General features: G+C 39.2%; 2 protein-coding genes across 2 annotated transcripts; one reads left to right on the top strand and one right to left on the bottom strand.

Annotated features, from left to right (window-relative positions):
• Positions 1–2,167: 2,167 nt before the first annotated feature.
• Positions 2,168–4,365, top strand: UCP3 (Mitochondrial substrate carrier family protein). The gene is made up of 2 exons (XM_086669908.1): positions 2,168–2,648; positions 3,776–4,365. The coding sequence occupies exons 1-2, from the start codon at positions 2,268–2,270 to the stop codon at positions 4,316–4,318; spliced, it is 924 nt and encodes a 307-aa protein (XP_086526034.1). The 5' UTR covers positions 2,168–2,267; the 3' UTR covers positions 4,319–4,365.
• Positions 4,366–18,525: 14,160 nt separating this feature from the next.
• LOC147553072 (F-box protein At3g26010-like) lies at positions 18,526–20,176 on the bottom strand. Its single transcript, XM_086670895.1, has one exon. It carries the CDS (start codon positions 19,821–19,823, stop codon positions 18,585–18,587), a length of 1,239 nt encoding a protein of 412 aa, XP_086527021.1. The 5' UTR covers positions 19,824–20,176; the 3' UTR covers positions 18,526–18,584.
• Positions 20,177–20,858: the final 682 nt, after the last annotated feature.

Genomic DNA, 20,858 nt, shown 5'->3' with positions numbered 1-20,858 from the left:
AACGGACGGTCACGGACGCTTCGGACTAGGGCGGCCGTGGGCGGATTTCGGGTTTCCGGACCAAAATCCCACCCCTACATTTACCCTAAAGGCGGGAATCGGGTTGGTGTAGGGTCAGGGCCCGGATATTATATTTCAAAGCCTATTTGACTTAATGGGCGTCTCGGGTAGGGCAAAACGGTACACTTTATCATTGCATTATTTCCGACAAAAAGAAAGATACTTTCTCCGAATCCACTTCATTCATGAAAGAAGATCACACAATTTGCGATGGAGCAGAGAGATGAGAAGAGATGGGAGGGTGGATGAAGATTGTAACTGCTCTCTAAATGTAGTTAGGTACGTGACTTGGGGAAATAAAAAAACAACATGACCACATAAACCGCCAATTGAACCGCCCAAGTTTCTCTCTCCTCTCACATGTTTGCTCACGTGGAGAGAGTCAGAGAGAAACCATGGTTTCTCTCTTAGGCGGTTCAAATAGGCGGTTTGAGTAGAGTTTTTAATAAAATAATTATCCGGTGTACAAAGTTTTGGATGGAAACAAAAATTTGTTAGAACTTTTTGTTTCCTCGAAACATTTAAACTAACTTTTTCCCTCTTCTTCCTTTCCCACTTACACAGTGAACTATGACCACCTCAACCATAAAATCCAACAACCTCCACAACAAATTCTGACGAAATTGGAGACGACACTTCTTCCTCTCATCTTTCCTCTTTCTTTTGTCTTCTCTCTTGAAATCAGAAGTCCGGCGAAGGGGTTCCTCCCCTGAAACTAGAGAGAGAACAAAGCGAGATGAAAGAGAAAGAGACGAGAGGGAGAGAGAGAAGGAAGGGACAGAGAAGAGGGGAAGAGACAAAAGAGAGGGGGGAGAGAGATGAGAATCTCTAGCGAGATTGCCGACCGGTAACTATACCTCCATACGAAAGGTAGAGGTGTGTTCGGGAGAATATTTTGAGTTTTTTACCCTTTGATAGTTTATTCTCCAAAAAATTTATTATTTCTCTAAATCACCTACCATACAAATGTTTTTTTATAAAGTCGGAGCAAGCCAACAACTAGTAGCCCGTCCACCACATTTTGGTGCAGCGGTTGGACACCCCTCTTAAATCCATGAGGTCGTGGGATCGAGTCTCAGTGAAAGCAATTTGGCAACAAGATTTACCCCATGTAATTTAATCAATCTATAAAGTAAATAATATAATAAATTTGTTAGTCTTTAGGCCTCTTTCACTACGTGGAGGCGTGGAGCTTCAACCCTCTTTCTTTATGGTTTAAATTAGGGGGTTATTTAATGAATAGACCCCAGTTATTTACCTATATTAGGGGTCCACCCCCAAAACGATAATGCTTTAGGGGTTACCCCCCATTCTCTATTTTTCCGTCTAAATCCCGTTAAGTGGCGAGCGTGGCAGTCACGTGAGAATTTGCTGACGATCTTGCCCTCCTCCAAATCAACGGTGTAAGTTTTAATTTCTTTATTTAATGTTTTCAAGTTTCTCAACTACCCATATTTGGGTGAAAACGCGGGAATCACAAAACAATCCTTCGACCCTTCGAAACCCTAGATTTTTTTTTTTCGATTTCAAGCAAAAATCGAAATAGATTGAAAGGGTTCAATGATATCTTCTTCCTAGCTCGTTCTCACCTCTGATTTCTCTCTCTACAACGATTCCTGAAGCTCGATAGTCCCTAATATAACATGAATATTATGACATTTAGAGAAGGACCCCCACTGTAAAATAACTATTTAGGGAAGGACCCCCATTACAGAAGATCAAAAATGGCTTAACTGGTTCGCTTCTTCACTTTTAACACCTCCTCCCATCGTTTTAGCACTGCCTTTGGTTGATTTGGAGTAAGAAATTGTTATAAACCCTCAACCAAAAGATCTATTTATAAAGAGGATTGGGCCTCTTTCATTCGACCGTTGGGAAAGATTGGGTAAGTTCTGGTACAAATTTCAAACGGTCTTGAGGAGGGCAAAATCGTCAAAAGAAACACACGTGACTGGCACGCTCGCCACTTAACGGGCTTTAGACGGAAAAATAGAGAATGGGGGGTAACCCCTAAAGCATTATCGTTTTGGGGGTGGATCCCTAATATAGGTAAATAACTGGGGTCTATTCACTAAATAACCCTAAATTAGGCCTCTTTCTTTATGGGGAAATTGATTTTCATCATTTAGGAAATATTATTGATCTTTGTTTTTCTTCTCCCCTCTAGAAGTTTATTCGTCTCTCTCTCTCTCTCTAAAAAGTCCACCATGAAATTAAAAGGAAGCCAAGAGAAAGAAAAATCAGATAATAACAACAAGAAGATCTTCTTAACTTGTCTATCCGCCATTGTTGCAGAAACAACTACCTTCCCAATTGACATTACAAAGACAAGACTTCAGCTCCACGGTGAATCAATCACTTCAAATCGCTCAACCAACGCATTCCGAGTCGCATCAGAGATTGTTCATAAACAAGGTCTTTTTGGTCTTTACAATGGATTATCAGCAGCTGTTCTTCGCCATCTTTTCTACACTCCCATTCGAATCGTCGGATATGAGCATCTTAGAAATTCAGTTCAGAATGATTCTCTTTCTCTTTCTCTCTCTAAAAAGGCGTTTTTAGGAGGAATTTCTGGCGTAATTGCTCAGGTAAACCAAAAAAAAAAAAGATCCCCAATTCGAGATCTTAATTGCATCTTCATATTGCTCAAATTTGAACATAGATAGAGTAAAATTGAAGAATTTGATTGAACTAAACTATAATCAACATTCTGAATTAACAAAAGTAGTTCCTTTTTCTTCCTACATTGCATATAGAAATGAAATTGAATTCTCAGTTTCCTGATAATTTTTAGAGATGCATTGTTTTCACTTGATTCTTCTTTATATTCTCCCCCAAATTGTAAGTTAGTAGTGGAAGGTTTTGAAATCTTATCAGGAAATCCAAGAAAACCGTAGGAGAATGGAAAATCAAGAAACTACATCTCTAGTTGGAAGTGGCAACAAGTTGATGCCTTTGTTTGTGGGTGTGGTGATAGAAATGTGGTGGTTGTTATGGTGGTGCTGCTGGTTGTAATGTGGATGGAGTATGGTGGAGGCGCAATGGTGGTGGTGGTGGTGCTAGTGTCGTGGTGGGTGGTGTAATGTGTACTGGTGCCGCGATTGTGGTGCTAGTGTCATGGTGGGTGGTGTAAATATATGGTGGTGGCGCAATGGTGGTGGTGGTGGTGCTAGTGTTGTGGTGGGTGGTGTAAATGTAGGTATGAATGTGATTTGAAATAACCCAAATCCTATCAAATCTCATGGCGAAAGCCGAAAGGTGGAAATCGAAACAAGGGATTTGGTAGGAATATGTTTTCGTCGGAAACCCGAACCTAAGGATTTCGGTTTGCAAAATAAACCAAGCAAATAGCAAGGATCTCTAATTCCTACATTATTTTTTTTATCCCGAAAGGCCGTTTAACATTTTTCTCTTCTTACTGACAATGAAACTTCATAAAAACTGAAAGACCGTCTTTCTGAGTTGCTACTAAAAATTAAGCCTAGAAGGTAATTGGATCGCCCAAAAATGTCTGGTATTGGCTTTTAGAACACGGATCCCTTTTAGTCGAATCTTAATAGCATTTATAACATCATGAACAATCCCCTTTCAATCAAAATACTTTCAGGGTCATGCATTTTTCTTTCTTGATTATGAATTCGAAAACATTCGTCAAAAGTTAGTCAGGTTGGTCTTGTGTTACTTCTTCTGCTTACTATTCGGCTCGACAAAACAGGTAGCGGCAAGCCCGGCAGATCTGGTAAAGGTAAGAATGCAAGCTGATGGTCGCTTAATAAGTCAAGGTCTTCAACCAAGGTACACAAGCTCATTCGATGCATTCAACAAGATAGTAAGATTAGAAGGTCTTGGAGGTCTTTGGAGAGGGGTAATCCCTAACACCCAAAGAGCATTCTTAGTAAACATGGGAGAATTAGCATGTTATGATCATGCAAAACGATTTGTTATTCAAAAACAAGTTTGCGAAGATAATATCTATGCTCATACATTAGCATCTATTATGTCAGGTCTTGCTGCCACTACTTTGAGTTGTCCAGCTGATGTCGTGAAAACAAGAATGATGAATCAAGCTGCGGGTAAAGAAACAAAATTCGTTTATAAAAGTTCGTATGATTGTCTCTTAAAGACTGTTAGAATTGAAGGTATAATGGCATTGTGGAAAGGATTTTTTCCGACATGGGCAAGGCTTGGTCCGTGGCAATTTGTATTTTGGGTTTCATATGAAAAATTTCGAAATATAGCAGGGCTTTCTTCTTTCTGATAAAACTGTTACTTTCGTGATAGAGTTAAGTAAAATTTCCAAAGCCATGATTTATTCTTTTGTTTTTTGCAGTTTTGGTAGCAACTCAAGATTCTAGTTTTCTCAGTTGATGTTAGATATAGAGTAAGGGTTAGCTAGTGTGGATTTCTTGAGCAGTTCTTCCCCTTTCCAGAGATTTGAAGACCTCTCAAATGCCTGTGACAGGATGATCCCAATCACTAGATGTCATTTTGTTAATGGAGATGGGTAGGTATGGTCTTGGAGATGTCTTCCCTCCAGAATAGGACTTGAAGAGTTTGGTAAACCGAGGCTCTGATACAATTGATTGGTGTGCTTTTTGGCCTCTCTCAGACTTGAAGAGTTGGGTAAAACGCGGCTCTCACCCCCTGTATCTAGCTCAAAAGGTGAGACTTTCGCTCATAATGATCACCTTCCACAATGAAAGACTACAAGTTGAACAGAGTATACTTTTGAGACATTACCAACTAAAACAACATTGAGTTGCTTAGGTTTGAAGTTCGGGCAAGATCACTAAGGTCATGTTTGATGTGATCTACTGACAATGGTCGTCATGCCCAAAGCAAGGGGAACATAGACTTTCTTTGGAGTGTGCCTAACTAAACCCAAAGAGGGCTCAACATGAGTTAAAATAATTATTTCATCTTCGGTCTATTTAAGATTCAACCAAGAGCTAAAAACTAAACAAACAAATAAGTATACATCCAAATAATCAAATTAGACTAATAAAAACCAAGTAATAAAAACCAATGATGAACCAATCCTTTTTCTATTATATTGTTTCATCAAAATTACGCTCACCATTTTAGTACTGTCACATCAAATGAAGTAGCCAAAATTATTTCATAAGTTAATGTATATCAAAGTATAAATAAAACAAACAAAACAACAAAGACAAAGATAGGTTTGAAAAAAAACAAAGACGTAGATAAGAACCTCAACCGGTAAGTACAATAACAAACTTTCGATCATATGAATGGAACTCGGTGTGTCTCAGTCTCAGATGCATCCCAAGTAGCTGGTTTAAGTACCGTCGGCCTTGGCATTACTAAAACAGGCGAATTTTTTTGATATGCATCTAAATTTGAAATTGGATTTCAGGGGAAGCCTAGGAAAGATATTATCAAACGATATATCATTTGATAAATAATTAGAATTGGTCTTTTTGATCATCTTATTCATGATCTTTGTTGTAACTAAAAGTCGCGGAAGCTATCGAACCTATCCTAGAAATTGATCCGATTATGGAGATTAATCGAAAAGCTAAGTCAAAATCAAATATGCGAACAGAATTTAACGAGGTTCGGCTTTAAAGCCTACGTCCTCGGGCGAACAAGAAATCTTTATTGAAGGATAGATGAAGACGACTCACACAACCCGCAAGTTCGTCCCAAGATGGTACCGTATAGAAATTAACCTTCTATACTAAATCTTCGACGACCGAGAAATTTAACACCGCTCAAAACTATGAACAAAAAATTTCTCTCTCACTTGCTCTCTCTCTTTAGCTCTCTCTAAAGAAGAGTTGTTGTTGCTTGTGTTGGTGTGTAGATTGATGATACTCAACCCCCTATTTATATATTATATAAGCCGGTGGGATTCTCCAATTTTTGGAAACCAAATTGAATTGGCACTAAACCGCCAATGCATCTAAACCGCCAATGCCATTTTTAGAAACTGCCTTAAACTGCCAATCCAAGAAACCGGCAATTGAAGCACCGTCAATGGCCTCTCACAATTCTCCACCTCGTACACAATTTGATACTCTTCAAATTTTGGACGAACATCAGGATACTCCTTGTAAGATATATCTGCTTCATGTAACTTCATCTGACTGCACCATATGACCATGGCTGCCTACGTACCCTTTTATAGGATCAAGCCTACCGTAGTTCTACCAACCCTTCACATAAAGATTACCTTGTCGCCATTACGCCCTTTCGGGCAACTTAACACGAGTCGATTTGTAGCAATTCCAGACAATGCTGAAACTTGCTACACGTCACCACTTTAGTCAACATGTCCGCGGGATTCTCATCTGTGTGTACCTTCATGAGAGAAACATCACCTTCCTCTATGACATCTCGTACAAAGTGATACCTGACATCGATATGCTTAGTGCGAGCATGATGAACCTGATTCTTCGCCAAGTGGATCGCACTTTGACTATCACACCATACATCTACGCAATGCTTCCTTCACACCCTCGGCCATAGCCATATACTCGGCCTCCGTAGTAGATAACGCAACTGTAGATTGTAACATCGATCGCCAACTAACTGGAGCACCATGTACCTTAAATACATAACCAGTAGTAGATCGTCTTCTATCTTGATCGCCAGCATAATCCGAGTCAACATAACCGCTTACCTGACATGTGTCTCCACCAAAGCACAAACCCGTATCAACAGTACCCTTCAAGTATCTCAAGACCCACTTCACAGCTTCCCAATGTGTCTTCCCCGGGTTTGCCATAAACCTACTAACCACACTGACCGCCTGTGAAATATCTGGACGAGTACACACCATAGCGTACATCAAACTGCCAACTGCACTAGCATACGGTATACGATCCATATGATCCTTCTCCACCGTAGTAGTTGGAGATTGTTTTCCCGAGAGCCTGAAGTGTGGTGCCAAAGGTGTTGACACCTCCTTCGCATTCTGCATCCCGAACCGAGAAACTACTCGTTCGATGTAACCTTTCTGATTCAAGTACAGTTTCTTACTTGACCGCTCTCTCTTAATCTCCATTCCCAGTATCTTCTTTGCAGCGCCCATGTCTTTCATCTCAAACTCTTGACTGAGTTGAGATTTCAACTTATCTATCTCCACCATGCTTCGAGAAGCATGTCATCCACATACAAAAGGAGATAAATAAAGTCACCTTCGCGAAGCTTCTTGATGTATACACAACAATCATAGTCACTTCTGCGAAAACCATGCTTTAGCATGAAAAAATCAAATCGTTTGTACCATTGGCGAGGGGATTGTTTCAATCCGTAAAGAGACTTCCTCAAACGACATACTTGATTTTCTTTACCTTCAACCTTGTATCCCTCAGGTTGAGCCATATAAATTTCTTCTTCCAAATCCCCGTGCAAGAAGGCAGTTTTAACATCGAGTTGTTCCAGCTCAAGATCACTGTGAGCAACAATACTCAATAGCACCCGAATAGAAGTATGTTTCACGACTGGTAAGAAAATCTCATTGTAGTCGACCCCTTCTTTCTGTGCATAACCCTTGGCCACTAGTCTTGCCTTATACCTTGTACCCTTGATTTCGGAAGAATCCTCTTTCTTTTTGTACACCCATTTACAACCAATAACAGACTTACCTTCGGGCAATGGGACAACCTCCCATGTCTTGTTCTTGTGAAGAGACTCCATCTCTTCTTGCATAGCAACCAACCAACTCTCTCTTTCCTCCGCGATAATAGCTTGTTTGAAGGTGACCGGCTCGTCGTCTTCCACCGAGAGTGCATATTCAACCAGATTTGCCTGCCCGTAATGCCTAAGAGGTTTGTCTGACCCTAACCTCTGTACCGGCTTATATAACCGTTTCGGCCTAGTGTGTACCGAAACATCCTGCTGTTGTTGTTGTAAAACTTGTGTACCTTCCCCTTGAACCTCCTCATGATCGGGTTCATCAATTTCCTCATCTTGAGTTTTATCCTGATGCTCCACCTGATCATGATTCCTAGAAACCCGTTGGTCTTCGGCTTCTACTTCCACTACTTGAGCTTTAGTAGACCCAACATCACCACAACTAGGCACCGTAGCTTTCACCATAGCTACCATAGATGACTCATCAAACACCACATCTCTGCTGATTACAAACTTCTTGTCTTCCGTACACCATAGCCGATAACCCTTGACTCCTGTAGCATATCCTAAGAAAATTGTCTTCTTTGCTCTATTGTCAAGTTTGTTACCTTTAACATGGTAATAGGCCGTACAACCGAAAACCTTAAGTCTCCCATAATCTGCATGTTCACCTGACCACACCTCGTAAGGTATGCCGCCATCTAAAGAAGAATGTGGAGACCTGTTCACTATATAACAAGCTGTAGCAACAGATTCTGCCCACCATTCTACGCCTAATCCCGAATTGGAGCGCATACATCTAGCCTTCTCAAGTAGTGTACGGTTCAATCTCTCTGCGACTCCATTCTGTTGAGGTGTGTTTACTACTGTCCAGTGCCTCACAATGCCTTCCTGATTACAAAACTTCTTGAATGCCCCATCCGTGTACTCGGTCCCATTATCCGACCTTAACGTCTTCAACTTTCGACCAGTTTTGTTCTCAACCATTGCTTTCCACACCAGGAATGTGTTGAATACCTCATTCTTATGCTTCAGAAAATAAAGCCAGACAAATCTCGAATGATCATCAACGAATGTAACAAAATACCTGGAACCACCCTTGGAAGGTAACTTTGCCGGTCTCCAGACATCGGTGTGTACGTAGTCTAATACCTCTTTGCTCCTGTGCTTGCTTGTAGAGAACGTCACCCTGTGTGCCTTCCCGAACACACAATGCTCACAAAACTCCATGCAAGGCTTCTTCATGTCCTTCAACAAGCCTTTCCCGCACATCAAAGATAGACCCTTTTCTGACATATGCCCAAGGCGCATATGCCAAAGCCTCGTACTAGCCGTTGGATCCCTTCCACTGATTCCTACTGCTACAGCTCCCGTAATTGTTGTCCCCAAAAGTTTGTATAAATTACCGTAACGAGTACCTCTCATTACCACCAAAGAACCCTTAACGACTTTTATGGAGCCATTCTCTATAATTATCTTACAGCCGTTCCGCTCCAACACACCAAGGAAAATTAGATTTTTCCGCAAATCGGGTATGTGTCTTACGTCCGTCAATGTTCTCACCACTCCATCGTGCATCTTGATACGTATTGTTCCGAGTCCCACAGTTTTACATATACTATCATCACCCAGTATAACTGTACCACCATCTATACTCCTATAGGTAGTAAACAACTCCCTATTTGGACACATATGGTGTGACGCCTCTGAATCAAGCATCCACTTATCGAAGATTTTCTCAGACACCTCTGTCACCGAGAAACATTCATCCGCCTCTTCTGACACATATCCCGCCTCTTGCATCTCTTGTTTCTCCTTGTAGCCTTCGTTCTTTTGCTTCAACTTTCTCTTTGGACAAGCCGCTTTAAAGTGGCCAAGCTCACCACAACTAAAGCACGTTTTCTTGAAAGAGCCTCTAGATTTGGATCTAGATTTCCCGCCCTTTCCCTTTCCCCTTTCATTACTCCTCCCCCTCGTTACAAACAACCCTTGTGTTTGTTCTTTGTCTACTCCACCCGACGCCATACTGCTAGTAGCAACCTTACGAAGGTCATCCGCTAATAGCGAATATCTCGTCTCTTCCATGCTTAGACTATCACCAACAAGCATCAAAGTTTGAACAAGGTTCTCATAGGATTTAGGCAATGAAAGTAACAATATGAGGGCTTGGTCCTCATCCTCAAGACCTCAACCTTAACATCAATATCCTTCAAATCTGAGATAATCCTGTCAAACCTATTCACATATTCCTGAATAGAAGAACCCTCTTCCATTCTACATGTGAATAATTTGGATTTTAAGTAGACCCGATTTGTTAAAGTTTTCGTCATGAAACTGCTTTCTAGCTTTAACCACACACCCGCCGCCGTTGTTTCTCCGTCAACTAGGAACGCCACGTCCCTCTCAAGACACAACATAATGGTAGCCCGTGCTTCGAGATCTAACTCCTCCCAATCCTCATCTGACATATCTCCTGGTTTCTTTCCCATCAACGTCTTGTGTAATTTCTGTGAGATTAACAGATTCTTCATCTGCATCCGCCAATAAGAAAAATCGTTTTTCCCATTGAACTTCTTTATCTCATATTTCCCTGCTTTGACCGTACCACTTCTCGATCCCATCTTCTCTTCGTTCAATCTCAACAAGGCTCTGGTACCAATTGTTATAACTGAAAGTCGCAGAAGCTATCGAACCTATCCTAGAAATTGATCCGATTATGGATATTAATCGAAAAGCTAAGTCAAAATCAAATATGCGAACAGAATTTAACGAGGTTCGGCTTTAAAGCCTACGTCCTCGGGCGAACAAGAAATCTTTATTGAAGGATAGATGAAGACGACTCACACAACCCGCAAGTTCGTCCCAAGATGGTACCGTATAGAAATTAACCTTCTATACTAAATCTTCGACGACCGAGAAATTTAACACCGCTCAAAACTATGAACAAAAAATTTCTCTCTCACTTGCTCTCTCTCTTTAGCTCTCTCTAAAGAAGAGTTGTTGTTGCTTGTGTTGGTGTGTAGATTGATGATACTCAACCCCCTATTTATATATTATATAAGCCGGTGGGATTCTCCAATTTTTGGAAACCAAATTGAATTGGCACTAAACCGCCAATGCATCTAAACCGCCAATGCCATTTTTAGAAACTGCCTTAAACTGCCAATCCAAGAAACCGGCAATTGAAGCACCGTCAATGGCCTCTCACAATCTTTTTTATACTATAAAAAGATCAAATTTTTATAGGTCTAAATGAAGAATTTGAAAAGAAGAGTTAGAAGAGAAAGAGTTGCTTATCGAGTTGATCTGATTGAATTGGGATTTGATGTTCTTCTTCTTCAACTGTAAATTCTGTATGAAAGTTACTGCTTCATTTTTAGTTGAGTGAAATTCTAAGGTTTCTTCATCACTGGTTTGCTGCCGGATGAAGGTAAAAACAGCGTCACTCCTTTTTATACCCGAAACATACACGCCCTAAAACCGAAACCCTTGGGATCCTCGAACAAATCATTAGATTCACTGGCAACCGGAAATCTAATTTTAATCCCAAACACATTGATGTAGATGTGAGTTGTGACACATGAGATGTAATATTAGTATGTTGTGGCTCCAGTTGTCTAATTGAGAATGACTTCTTTCAAATAAGGGATATGATCTCTTCCTAAATTTGAAAAATCGTTAACGGCGGCAAAGCATTATCAACGAAAGAGAGGCCGGAAAGAGATGACAATTATTATTACTAAATATGGTTCGAAGAGGCTGTTATATAGGCGCACATATTGTAACGAACTAAAAGTAAAAATTGATTGTGATTTTTATGGTAATTACGTGAGATATTTCGAATGAATTGTCATCAAATCTTCATTATGAAAGGCTAGCTTCTCTCTTTATTGTCAAACCTCTCCACTTTAGGTTATTGGCTTTTGGCCGAGTGCAACCTTCTTATACAGTGATAAAAAATGATTTAAAATTTCAAACCCGAAAAATAACTAGTACCTAAGAATTTAATAGATTCAGATCTGAATCCTTATAGTGTGATATTGGAACGAAAATTGATAGGTTTGGGACGTTAAAATTCAACTTTCAATACAAAGAGATGTTGCTCGTAACACCTACAATATAGTCTAGTTCATACGACTAAATGTTCTATCTTTGGGCACTTACAATTACGCCAATGACAGTTTCAAGTTTATTTTCTCAAGAAAATTTCAGTTTTGAACGTTAGCAATCTTGGGCAGCAGAGTGAGCGGCTAAAAATATTCTTCAGTGTTGACATCTGAGGGCTTTTTGCTTGTACTTGTTTTCGCTATACGACCGACTGGTTGATTCATTTTGTCTTCTCTGTGCATGTTAAGGAGTACTATGTGTAAATGATTTGAAGTCAAGATACCCTAAAGAGTAGGTAGATGTATATTTATATAAAAAGAGAGTGTGTACAAGATTACAAGAATGACCCTCAAATAAACCAAAAATACAAACACAGACCTAAAGAACAATATACACTAACACCCCCCCCCCCCCCTCAAGCCGAACGGCTACCAACTAGTGAGAGCTTGAAATTAAGATCGTGAAATCTTGATGATGGCAATCCTTTCGTAAAAATATCTGCCAATTGATTCTCACCAGAGATAAAATGAACACGAAGATTGCCTCCTTTGACTTGCTCACGAACAAAATGGAAATCAATTGCCGCGTGTTTGGTACGTGAGTGAAGAATAGGGTTAACCGCAAGATAAGTTGTACTCAAATTATCACAATAAATAATCGGAGAATCAGATAGGGGCAGTCCCAACTCATGTAGTAAATTTCGGACCCAAATAATTTCAGCAGTTGCATGGGCTACAGCTCTATATTCGGCCTCGGTTGACGATCGGGCCACTGTGGGTTGGGTTTTTGAAGCCCAAGCTATTAAATTCGGGCCAAGGAAGATACCATATCCAGAAGTAGATCGACGATCATCAGGCGAGCCAGCCTAGTCAGCATCTGAATAACCAATGAGAGGCTGACTCGTGGCTCGCCGGAAAGATAGACCATGATCAAGAGATCCTTTGACATATCGGAATATTCTTTTAGCAGCGATCAGGTGATGAGTTGTCGGTTTACCCATGAACTTAGATATTTGATTCACAGCATAAGCTATGTCTGGTCGAGTTAGGGTTACGTATTGTAAGGCTCCCACAATACTTCGATAAAGTTGGGGACCAGGAAGAGTCTCACCATCATTCTTTGATAATTTTGTTCCAGTGATTACAGGAGTAGCCACTGGTTTTGAATCAATTAAGCCAAAACGACGAAGTAAGTCCAAAGAATACTTACGTTGTGTTATAGTTAACCCTTCTGATGATCAAGTGGCCTCCATTCCAAGGAAATAACTAAGATCACCAAGATCAGACATATCAAATTGAAGCTTGAGATTATTAATAAGGGACTGTAATAAACCAGGATACGAACTGGTTACAATAATGTCGTCCATATATAATAATAGCACAGTGAGATCATGAGAAGCCCTATGATAGAACATTGAGGGATCGGATATCGATTGTTTGAAACCCAATTTTAAAATTGATGCACTAAAACAATGGTGCCATGCTCGAGGGGCTTGCTTCAAGCCATAGAGAGCCTTATGTAACTTACAAACAAAATTAGGGTTTGAAGGATCCTCAAAACCCCTAGGTTGAGTTAGATAAACAGTTTCTTGAAGATTCCCATTAAGGAACACATTTTTCACATCGAGTTGTCGAATACCCCAATTACCTGTAACAGCAAGAGAGAGAACCGTCCTAATGGTCGCAGGTCGAACCACAGGACTGTAGGTTTCACCATAGTCCACTCCATACTGTTCTGAGTATCCACGAGCAACTAATTTTGCCTTGTAACGTTCGATCGAGCCATCAGCTTTCTGTTTTACCTTTCAAATCCTTTTGGAATCAATTATATTTCCATTTGATGGTGGTGGTACCAGAGACCAAGTTTTATTTTTCAGTAGAGCAGCCATTTCATCCTCCATAGCCTTTCTCCAGTGAGCATGCTTCGAAGCAGAGGAAAAGGTTGTTGGTTCATCAAAAGGGGAAGCAGAGACAGATTGGGATAGAAGGACTTTAGGTTTGCGAGTTCCATCCCTAGATCGAGTAACCATTGGGTGGATAGAAGAAGAAGAAGGGTTTGATGGGAGAATAGGAATGGAGGAGTCGACATTTGCAGGAACAGAAATTGGTAAAGTAGGAAGAGATTCGTTGATTTGGTTTGAAATTAGGGTTTCGGAGGGAGACAAGGTCAGTTGTGTGGTTGAAGGGACAGATGGCAGAGTAGTGGAGGGAATAGTGGCAGTAGCGACAGTTTGGTCGAGAACAGAAGGACCAGCTGGAGAGGGTAAGACAGGTGGTAATTCAGAGGATGTCGCTGGTGGATAGCGCGTGACAGAAGTGGGACCACTTGGAGAGGACAAAGACGACGCGTTTTGTGTACGTGGAAAGGTAGTGGGTACAGAACCGTTGGGTTGGGTGGGAAAGATGACATCTCTGACCGTCCAAGTCAAAGTAGACGGAGAAGAGTTAGGGTTTTTCAAATTTTCAGTTTGTGAAGACGAAGATGAAGAAAAGGGAAAAACCTCTTCGTCGAACAGGACATGTCGAGAAATATAGAGGCGAGAGGAACTTTCATCAAGACATTTATAGCCCTTATGATTGGGGCTATAACCCAGAAGAATACAGGGTTTCGTTTTTACATCGAGTTTTGAATTTCGATAGGGAGACAAAAGAGGGAAGCATCTACACTCAAAAGTTCGAAGATGATGATAGGAAGGTTTGAAATTAAATAATTTTTGAAAGGGAGAGAGATTATTAAGAACTGGAGTCGGTAACCGATTGATAGTATATATAGCTGTTTGAAAGGCATCCGGCCAATATTTAGTTGGAATCGAAGCTTGATGAAGGAGACATAGGGAAGTTTCAACCAAATGTCTGATTTTCCGTTCAGCAAGTCCGTTCTGTTGGGGAGTGTGTGGGCATGAACGACGATGATGAATTCCATTTTGAATAAGATAGTTAGATAGGTCTGAAATAACAAACTCCCCTCCTCCATCTGATTGTAAAACTTTAATGGGTTTGCCAAATTGCTTTTCGACAAAGAGTTTGAAATTTTGAAAATGAAACTTTACTTTTGATTTTGTTTTGAGAAAATAAAGCCAAGTAAACCTGGTAAACTCATCAATTAACAATAGAACATAACGATGACCTGAAATCGACATCTCAGGGGATGGTCCCCAAAGATCGGTATGAATGATCTCATTTGGAGCAGAAGAATGATAAATAACAGAATCAAAAGGAAGACGATGATGTTTACTTGAAACACAACTCAAACATTTAGTTAAATTCATTACAGACTTTTTAATTCTTAAATCATTGTTTTTTATTACGAAATTTAAAACTTTCAGATGAGGATGAGCAAGGCGACGATGCCAAACTTCAGAGGTGGTGGTTGAGGCTGAAGAGTGAGATGATGCAAGCAAGGAGATTGGTGGTGATGAAGCGTTTGGAAGAGAGAGACGAAATAGGCCATGATCAATCGTTCCTACCAGGAGTCTCCTCCCTGTTGGAATGTCCTGAACGAAGAAACCATTTCGATGAAACACCACAAAACAATCAAAATCATGGAGAAGGCGAGAAACAGAGATGAGATTCTTTTTGAAAGAAGGTACAAGTAACACATTTTTAAGAGAAATAGAAGTGAAGGGAAGAGAGATGTTAGAAATACCAGAAACAGAGGCTAGCTGACCTGTTCCCACCATTACTTGATCAGGGGCCGAAATTTCAGACCGAGCAGAGGTTGATGCAATGTCAGAGGCAATGTGCATTGATGCTCCTGAATCAATATACCAATTTGGATCCAGGGGAGCTGATTCAATCCCCATGGCAGCAAATGAGTGAGCCAAATCAGAATGATTTGGAAGTTTGAAAGCATTGACGAGCAGAATGGCCAGGTTTTCCACAATATTGACAAGTAATAGGAGAGGAGGATGAAGGTGGTGGTCCAAGAACAGAGTAAGAAGTATTTCTGTAATTACCTCTGTTTGAATGACAGTTTCGATTTCCTCGATAACCACCTCGACTTTGTCTTCCTCTGTTACCTCTTTGGACAGAGTATTGTGGAGCTCGAGGAGTTGGAGACGAGGATTGAGTAAAGAAAACAGGGGGTTGAACAGTGAGAGGTTTCGTAAGCTCCAGACGAAACTCATGAGTCAAAAGGAGAGAGTGAAATTCTGAGTAGCTGGGAGGAGAAAGTCTTGTAGTAATGGAGGTGACTAAGTTCTCATAATCAGGACCAAGGCCTGAAAGCACAATAAGAACCAACTCAGAGTCAGCTACAGTATGACCTATAGCAGCAAGAGAGTCCGAGATGGATTTGATACGAAGGAGATAGTCAGAAATAGAGAGAGATCCCTTTTTGAGAGTTTGAAGCTGGAGTTTTAGATTCATTAGGCGAGCAGAGTTGATAGATGAGAAATTTCTCTCAAGAGAATCCCACACATCTTTAGAAGTGGTTAATCCAAGAACTTGACTGAGAATGGGTTCTGTTAGAGTGGCATTTAGCCACGAGAGGAGCATCTGATCGATGCGATACCAAAAAACATACTCTGGATTTCGTTGAGGTTGAGAGGAGGATTCAGATAAACTTGGAAGAAACTCAGGAGGAGATGGGTAAGAACCATCAATGAACTTGAATAAGTCCTGAGAATGAAGGATTGGAAGAAGCTGACTTTTCCATAAGAGATAGTTAGTATTGTCAAGTCTTATGGATACAAGATTGGCAATGTTGGAAAGAGCTGGAAAGGGAGAATGGGTTTGGGTTTGGGTGGGAAAAGAAGAAGGAGAAGAAGGGCTCACAGTGAAGTCGGCCATTGAAGAAGAAGGAAGAAGCTGGATGTGCACTGAAAAACAAAGTAGAGAATACTTCTAGGGATTTGCTTTTGATACCATGTAAATGATTTGAAGTCAAGATACCCTAAAGAGTAGGGTAGATGTATATTTATATAAAAAGAGAGTGTGTACAAGATTACAAGAATGACCCTTAAATAAACCAAAAATACAAACACAGACCTAAAGAACAATATACACTAACACTATGCTTTATGATATTTTGCAGGAAGCAGTCGCGGTTACTAGTCCAATACAAGAAATACTTTTGGAGATGGGTGTTGGTATCTAATTCATGTTCTTAAATTTATCAATTAGTTCATGCAAAAGCCATTTTTATAATCTAGATATGTTAGGGAGGGAAATCATAGACCACATGATGTTCAAACGTGTTTCTCGATGATTAGGATTTAAGATTGTATAATTATTAGTTATAAGTATTCGAAGTTTCTTCTAGCTAGGTTCATCATTCCTGGAATCTTCTGAACGGAAGATGAAGTTCCTCCCAGGCTCTCAGTTGGTCACTTTCAGTAAACTTCACGTTGTCCACAAACAAGAAACAACATAAGTTGTACACACACAAGGAAAAATTCGGAATATAGTTGGGCTTTCATCTGTCTTTCTGATAAACCGTTATTTTCGTGGTAGATTTTTGTTGGGAAAAAATAACATAATTAACTTGTTCAGGAATATGAAGATAAAATATGTGAATGTAAAAGCAGAGACACCAAGATAATTTAACGTGGCAAAAAAACCCTCCAAAATAGAAGGTAAAAAAACCACGAGACCTAGTATAGAAATCTTCCATTATGATTTAATAATGAGTTGCACAATTCTTCACCAAACCTATGGTGGATAAGCCAATTCTTCAAGATGTGTAGAAACACTCTTGGATAACAATTCTTCCCTAAACAAATAGAGGATCAACCAATACTTCAAGATGTGTGGAAACACTCTTGGATAACAACTCTTCCCTAAACGAATAGAGGATTAACCAATTCTTCAAGATGTGCGGAAATACTCTTGGATAACAATTCTTCCCTAAACAAATAAAGGATTAACTAATTCTTCACCAAACCTATGGTGGATAAACCAAACAAGAAAGAGGATACAAAGATTTCTTATTCCTTGGGATTTGAACAAATTCTAGATCACCAAAAGCTGAAGAAGATAACCACAAACTAAATTGCTTAACAAGATTAATAATCTTTTTTTCTTCAAACCAATATTTTTCTCTTTCAATCTCTCTTGAAAGAACCACTTCACAAATCTCTCTTTCTCCGACCTCTTTCTGTTCTCATCTCTCTGATCTCTATCTCTCTCTAATCTGATGGGTGTGCTATTTAGCCTTTCTCGGACTTAAAGAGTTGGGTAAATCAAAGCTTTGATACAATTGATGGGTGTGCTTTTTAGCCTCTCTGATACAATTGATGGGGTGTGGTTTTGGTCCTCTCTTTTTCTCACTTCCTGTATCTAGCTCAAAAGGTGAGACTTTCCATCATACTGATTACATTGCACAAGGAAGGATTACAAGTTGCACAGAGTATACATTTGAGACATAATCCGCTAAGAAAAAGATGTTGAGTTGGTTAGGTTTGAAGATCGGAACAGATCTTTAAGTTCATGTTTGATGTGATCCACCGACAATGGTCGCCATGCCCAAAGCAACGGAAACGTTGACTTTCTTTGGAGTGTGTCTCACTACACCTAAAGAAGGCTCAAAATGAGTGAAAGTAATTATTTCATTTTCGATCAATTTAAGATTCAACCAAGAGCTAAAAACTAAACAAATCAATAAGTACACATCCAAATAATCAAATTAGACTAACAAAAACCAATGATCATTCAATCTTTTTTTTATTATATTGTTTCATCAAAATTACCCCTCACCATTTTAGTACACTATCACATCAAATGAAATAGCCAAAATAAAACAAACAAAACAACAAAGACAAATATAAGAACTTCAATCAATAAGTACAATAACAGACTTTTCGATACGAATGAAATTCAGTCTTTTCCAGTTACATCCCAAGTAGCTGGTTTAAGTATCGTTGGCTTTGGTGTTACCAAAACAGGCGAAAAATTTATACCAGTATAAGATAAAGAACTCGAATCCATCGAAGGTTTTCGATGCAATTTGGATTTTCTAGTCTTGATGTTATATTCCAAAATGTGAGCATTACAAGCTAAAATGACCACATTTCGATCCCCCGGACTAAAAGCTAAAGGTTTTAAAGATCTAACAACACCTTGATCAGTAGCTTTAGTATCTTCATGATCTACTAAAACATCTTTGAACTCAATATCTTTGTGAATTAAATTCCAAACCCATTCTCTTGTTTGACCAACTGTAGAATCATGAACCTCCATGAGAACCCACATACTCAAACTCATTCTTCTTCGATCGACTTTACAATAGCAAAGAAACCCTTCTGAAACTCCAAGATGTTCATGAAAATGTAAAAGATAATCACCACCTTCATCTATATCCTCAGGCAAATTAATCAAATGACAGTGACTATAAGCTTCCCTAAAGCCACGAGTATCTTCCCTAGTTCGAGTACCTCGAACACCAACATCATTGTTGTTAAGATCATAAGCAACTATTCTGTTCTTATGATCAAACCAATACAAAACCCCATTATGATAAGCCATATTACGATTGATAGGAAATTTCCAAGTGACTAATTGAGGAGAAGAAACTTTATAAGATACCCATTTACCCAAATCAGAGTAGAAGATTTCAACAAGGAAACTATAAGATGGTTTACAAAAATCAGATATACAAATTACCTTGAAAGAAGAAGAAGAAGATGAAGAATCAGAGATAATTCCACTTAATTGAGAAGTATGATCCTTAAGAATAGGAGGAAGAGAAACCCATTTTTTGATTAATGGATTACAAACAAAATACATCATTGTACAAGATAGATCTTGTGAAGCACAGAGAACTAAACCATTACTACTAGCAACAATGTCTAATTTTTTACCTAATTCTGAGTAAATAAATTTAAATGAATACCCATTATGATCAGACTTAAATTGAAGATATGAATGAAGAAAAGATGAAGAAATTGAATGCTCACGGTAAAATAGAATCCATGGATTCAAATGATCAAGTTTCATAGTGAGTAAAGAATTCCATAACTTTGATATGCATCTAAATTTGAAATTGGATTTCAAGGGAAGCCTAGGAAAGATATTATCAAACAATATATCTTCTGATAAATAATTAGAATTTTTCATCTTCTTATTCAATTTTAGTTAAAAAAAAAAAGATCAATTTTTTATAGTTCTAAATGAAAAATTTGAAAAGAAGAGTTAGATAGAGAAAGAGTTGCTTATCGAGTTGATCTGATTGAATTGGGATTTGATATTCTTATTCTTCTTCTTCAGCTGTAAATTTCTGTATGAAAGTTACTGCTTCATTTTCTCCATCACTGGTTTGCTGCCGGATGAAGGTAAAAACGGCGTCACTCTTTTTATACCCGAAAACATACACACCCTATAACCGAAACCCTAGGGATCCTCGAAACAATCGCTAGATTCACTAGCAACCGGATATTTGATTCTAATCCCACACATTTATGTAGTCTTGAGTTGTGACACATCCAAGGGCCGGCCGGGCGACCACAAGAGTAAGAGCGTGCTCAAACTTAGTAAATGACAGAGATATTTTAAATGTTGTGGCTCAAGTTGTCACAAATAGTAGCGAAGTTGAGAATGACTTCTTTCAAATAAGGGATATGATCTCGCGATAAATTTGAAAAATCGTTAACGGCGGCGAATCAATATCATAGAAAGAGAGACCGGAAAGAGATGACAGTTATTATTACTAAGTATAGTTCTTAGAGGCCGTTATTTTGACGCGTATATACCGTAACGAACTAATAACAAAAACTAATTGTGATTTTTCTAGTAGTTACGTGAGATCTTTCAGATGAATCTTCGTCAAATCTTATCAATTCATTATAAAATTCGATATGAAAGGCTAGCTTTTTTTCTCTTATTGCCAAGCCTCTAGTTTAGGTCATTGGTTTCCGCTGAACGCAACCTTCTTAAACAGTAGATAAAAATGATTTCAAACCCGAAAATAACGAGTACAAGTATTTAATAAATTCAGATATGAATCCTTATACTATGATATTAATTAGAACGAAAATCGATAGGACTGGGATGTTAAAATTCAACTTTCACCTTTCAATACAAAGAGATGTTGCTCATAATACTTTTACTATTAGGCTATGGTACTCGGGCGTCAGGGTATTGGACTTAGGGGTG

The sequence above is a fragment of the Eschscholzia californica genome, unplaced genomic scaffold, assembly GCF_041429995.1.
Source record: "Eschscholzia californica isolate CP2 unplaced genomic scaffold, dmEscCali1.0.p SCAF_3, whole genome shotgun sequence".
NCBI classification, from domain to species: domain Eukaryota; kingdom Viridiplantae; phylum Streptophyta; class Magnoliopsida; order Ranunculales; family Papaveraceae; genus Eschscholzia; species Eschscholzia californica.
Note: the sequence above shows the minus strand (reverse complement) of the source record. Positions and strands in the feature narration are given on the sequence as shown.

Coding starts and splice junctions, on each gene's coding strand:
- UCP3 (XM_086669908.1), top strand. CDS start 2,268: ATGAAATTAAAAGGAAGCCAAGAGAAAGAAAAATCAGATAATAACAAC. Junction 2,649..3,775: donor TTTCTGGCGTAATTGCTCAG/GTAAACCAAAAA, acceptor TCGACAAAACAG/GTAGCGGCAAGCCCGGCAGA.
- LOC147553072 (XM_086670895.1), bottom strand. CDS start 19,823: ATGAAAAATTCTAATTATTTATCAGAAGATATATTGTTTGATAATATC.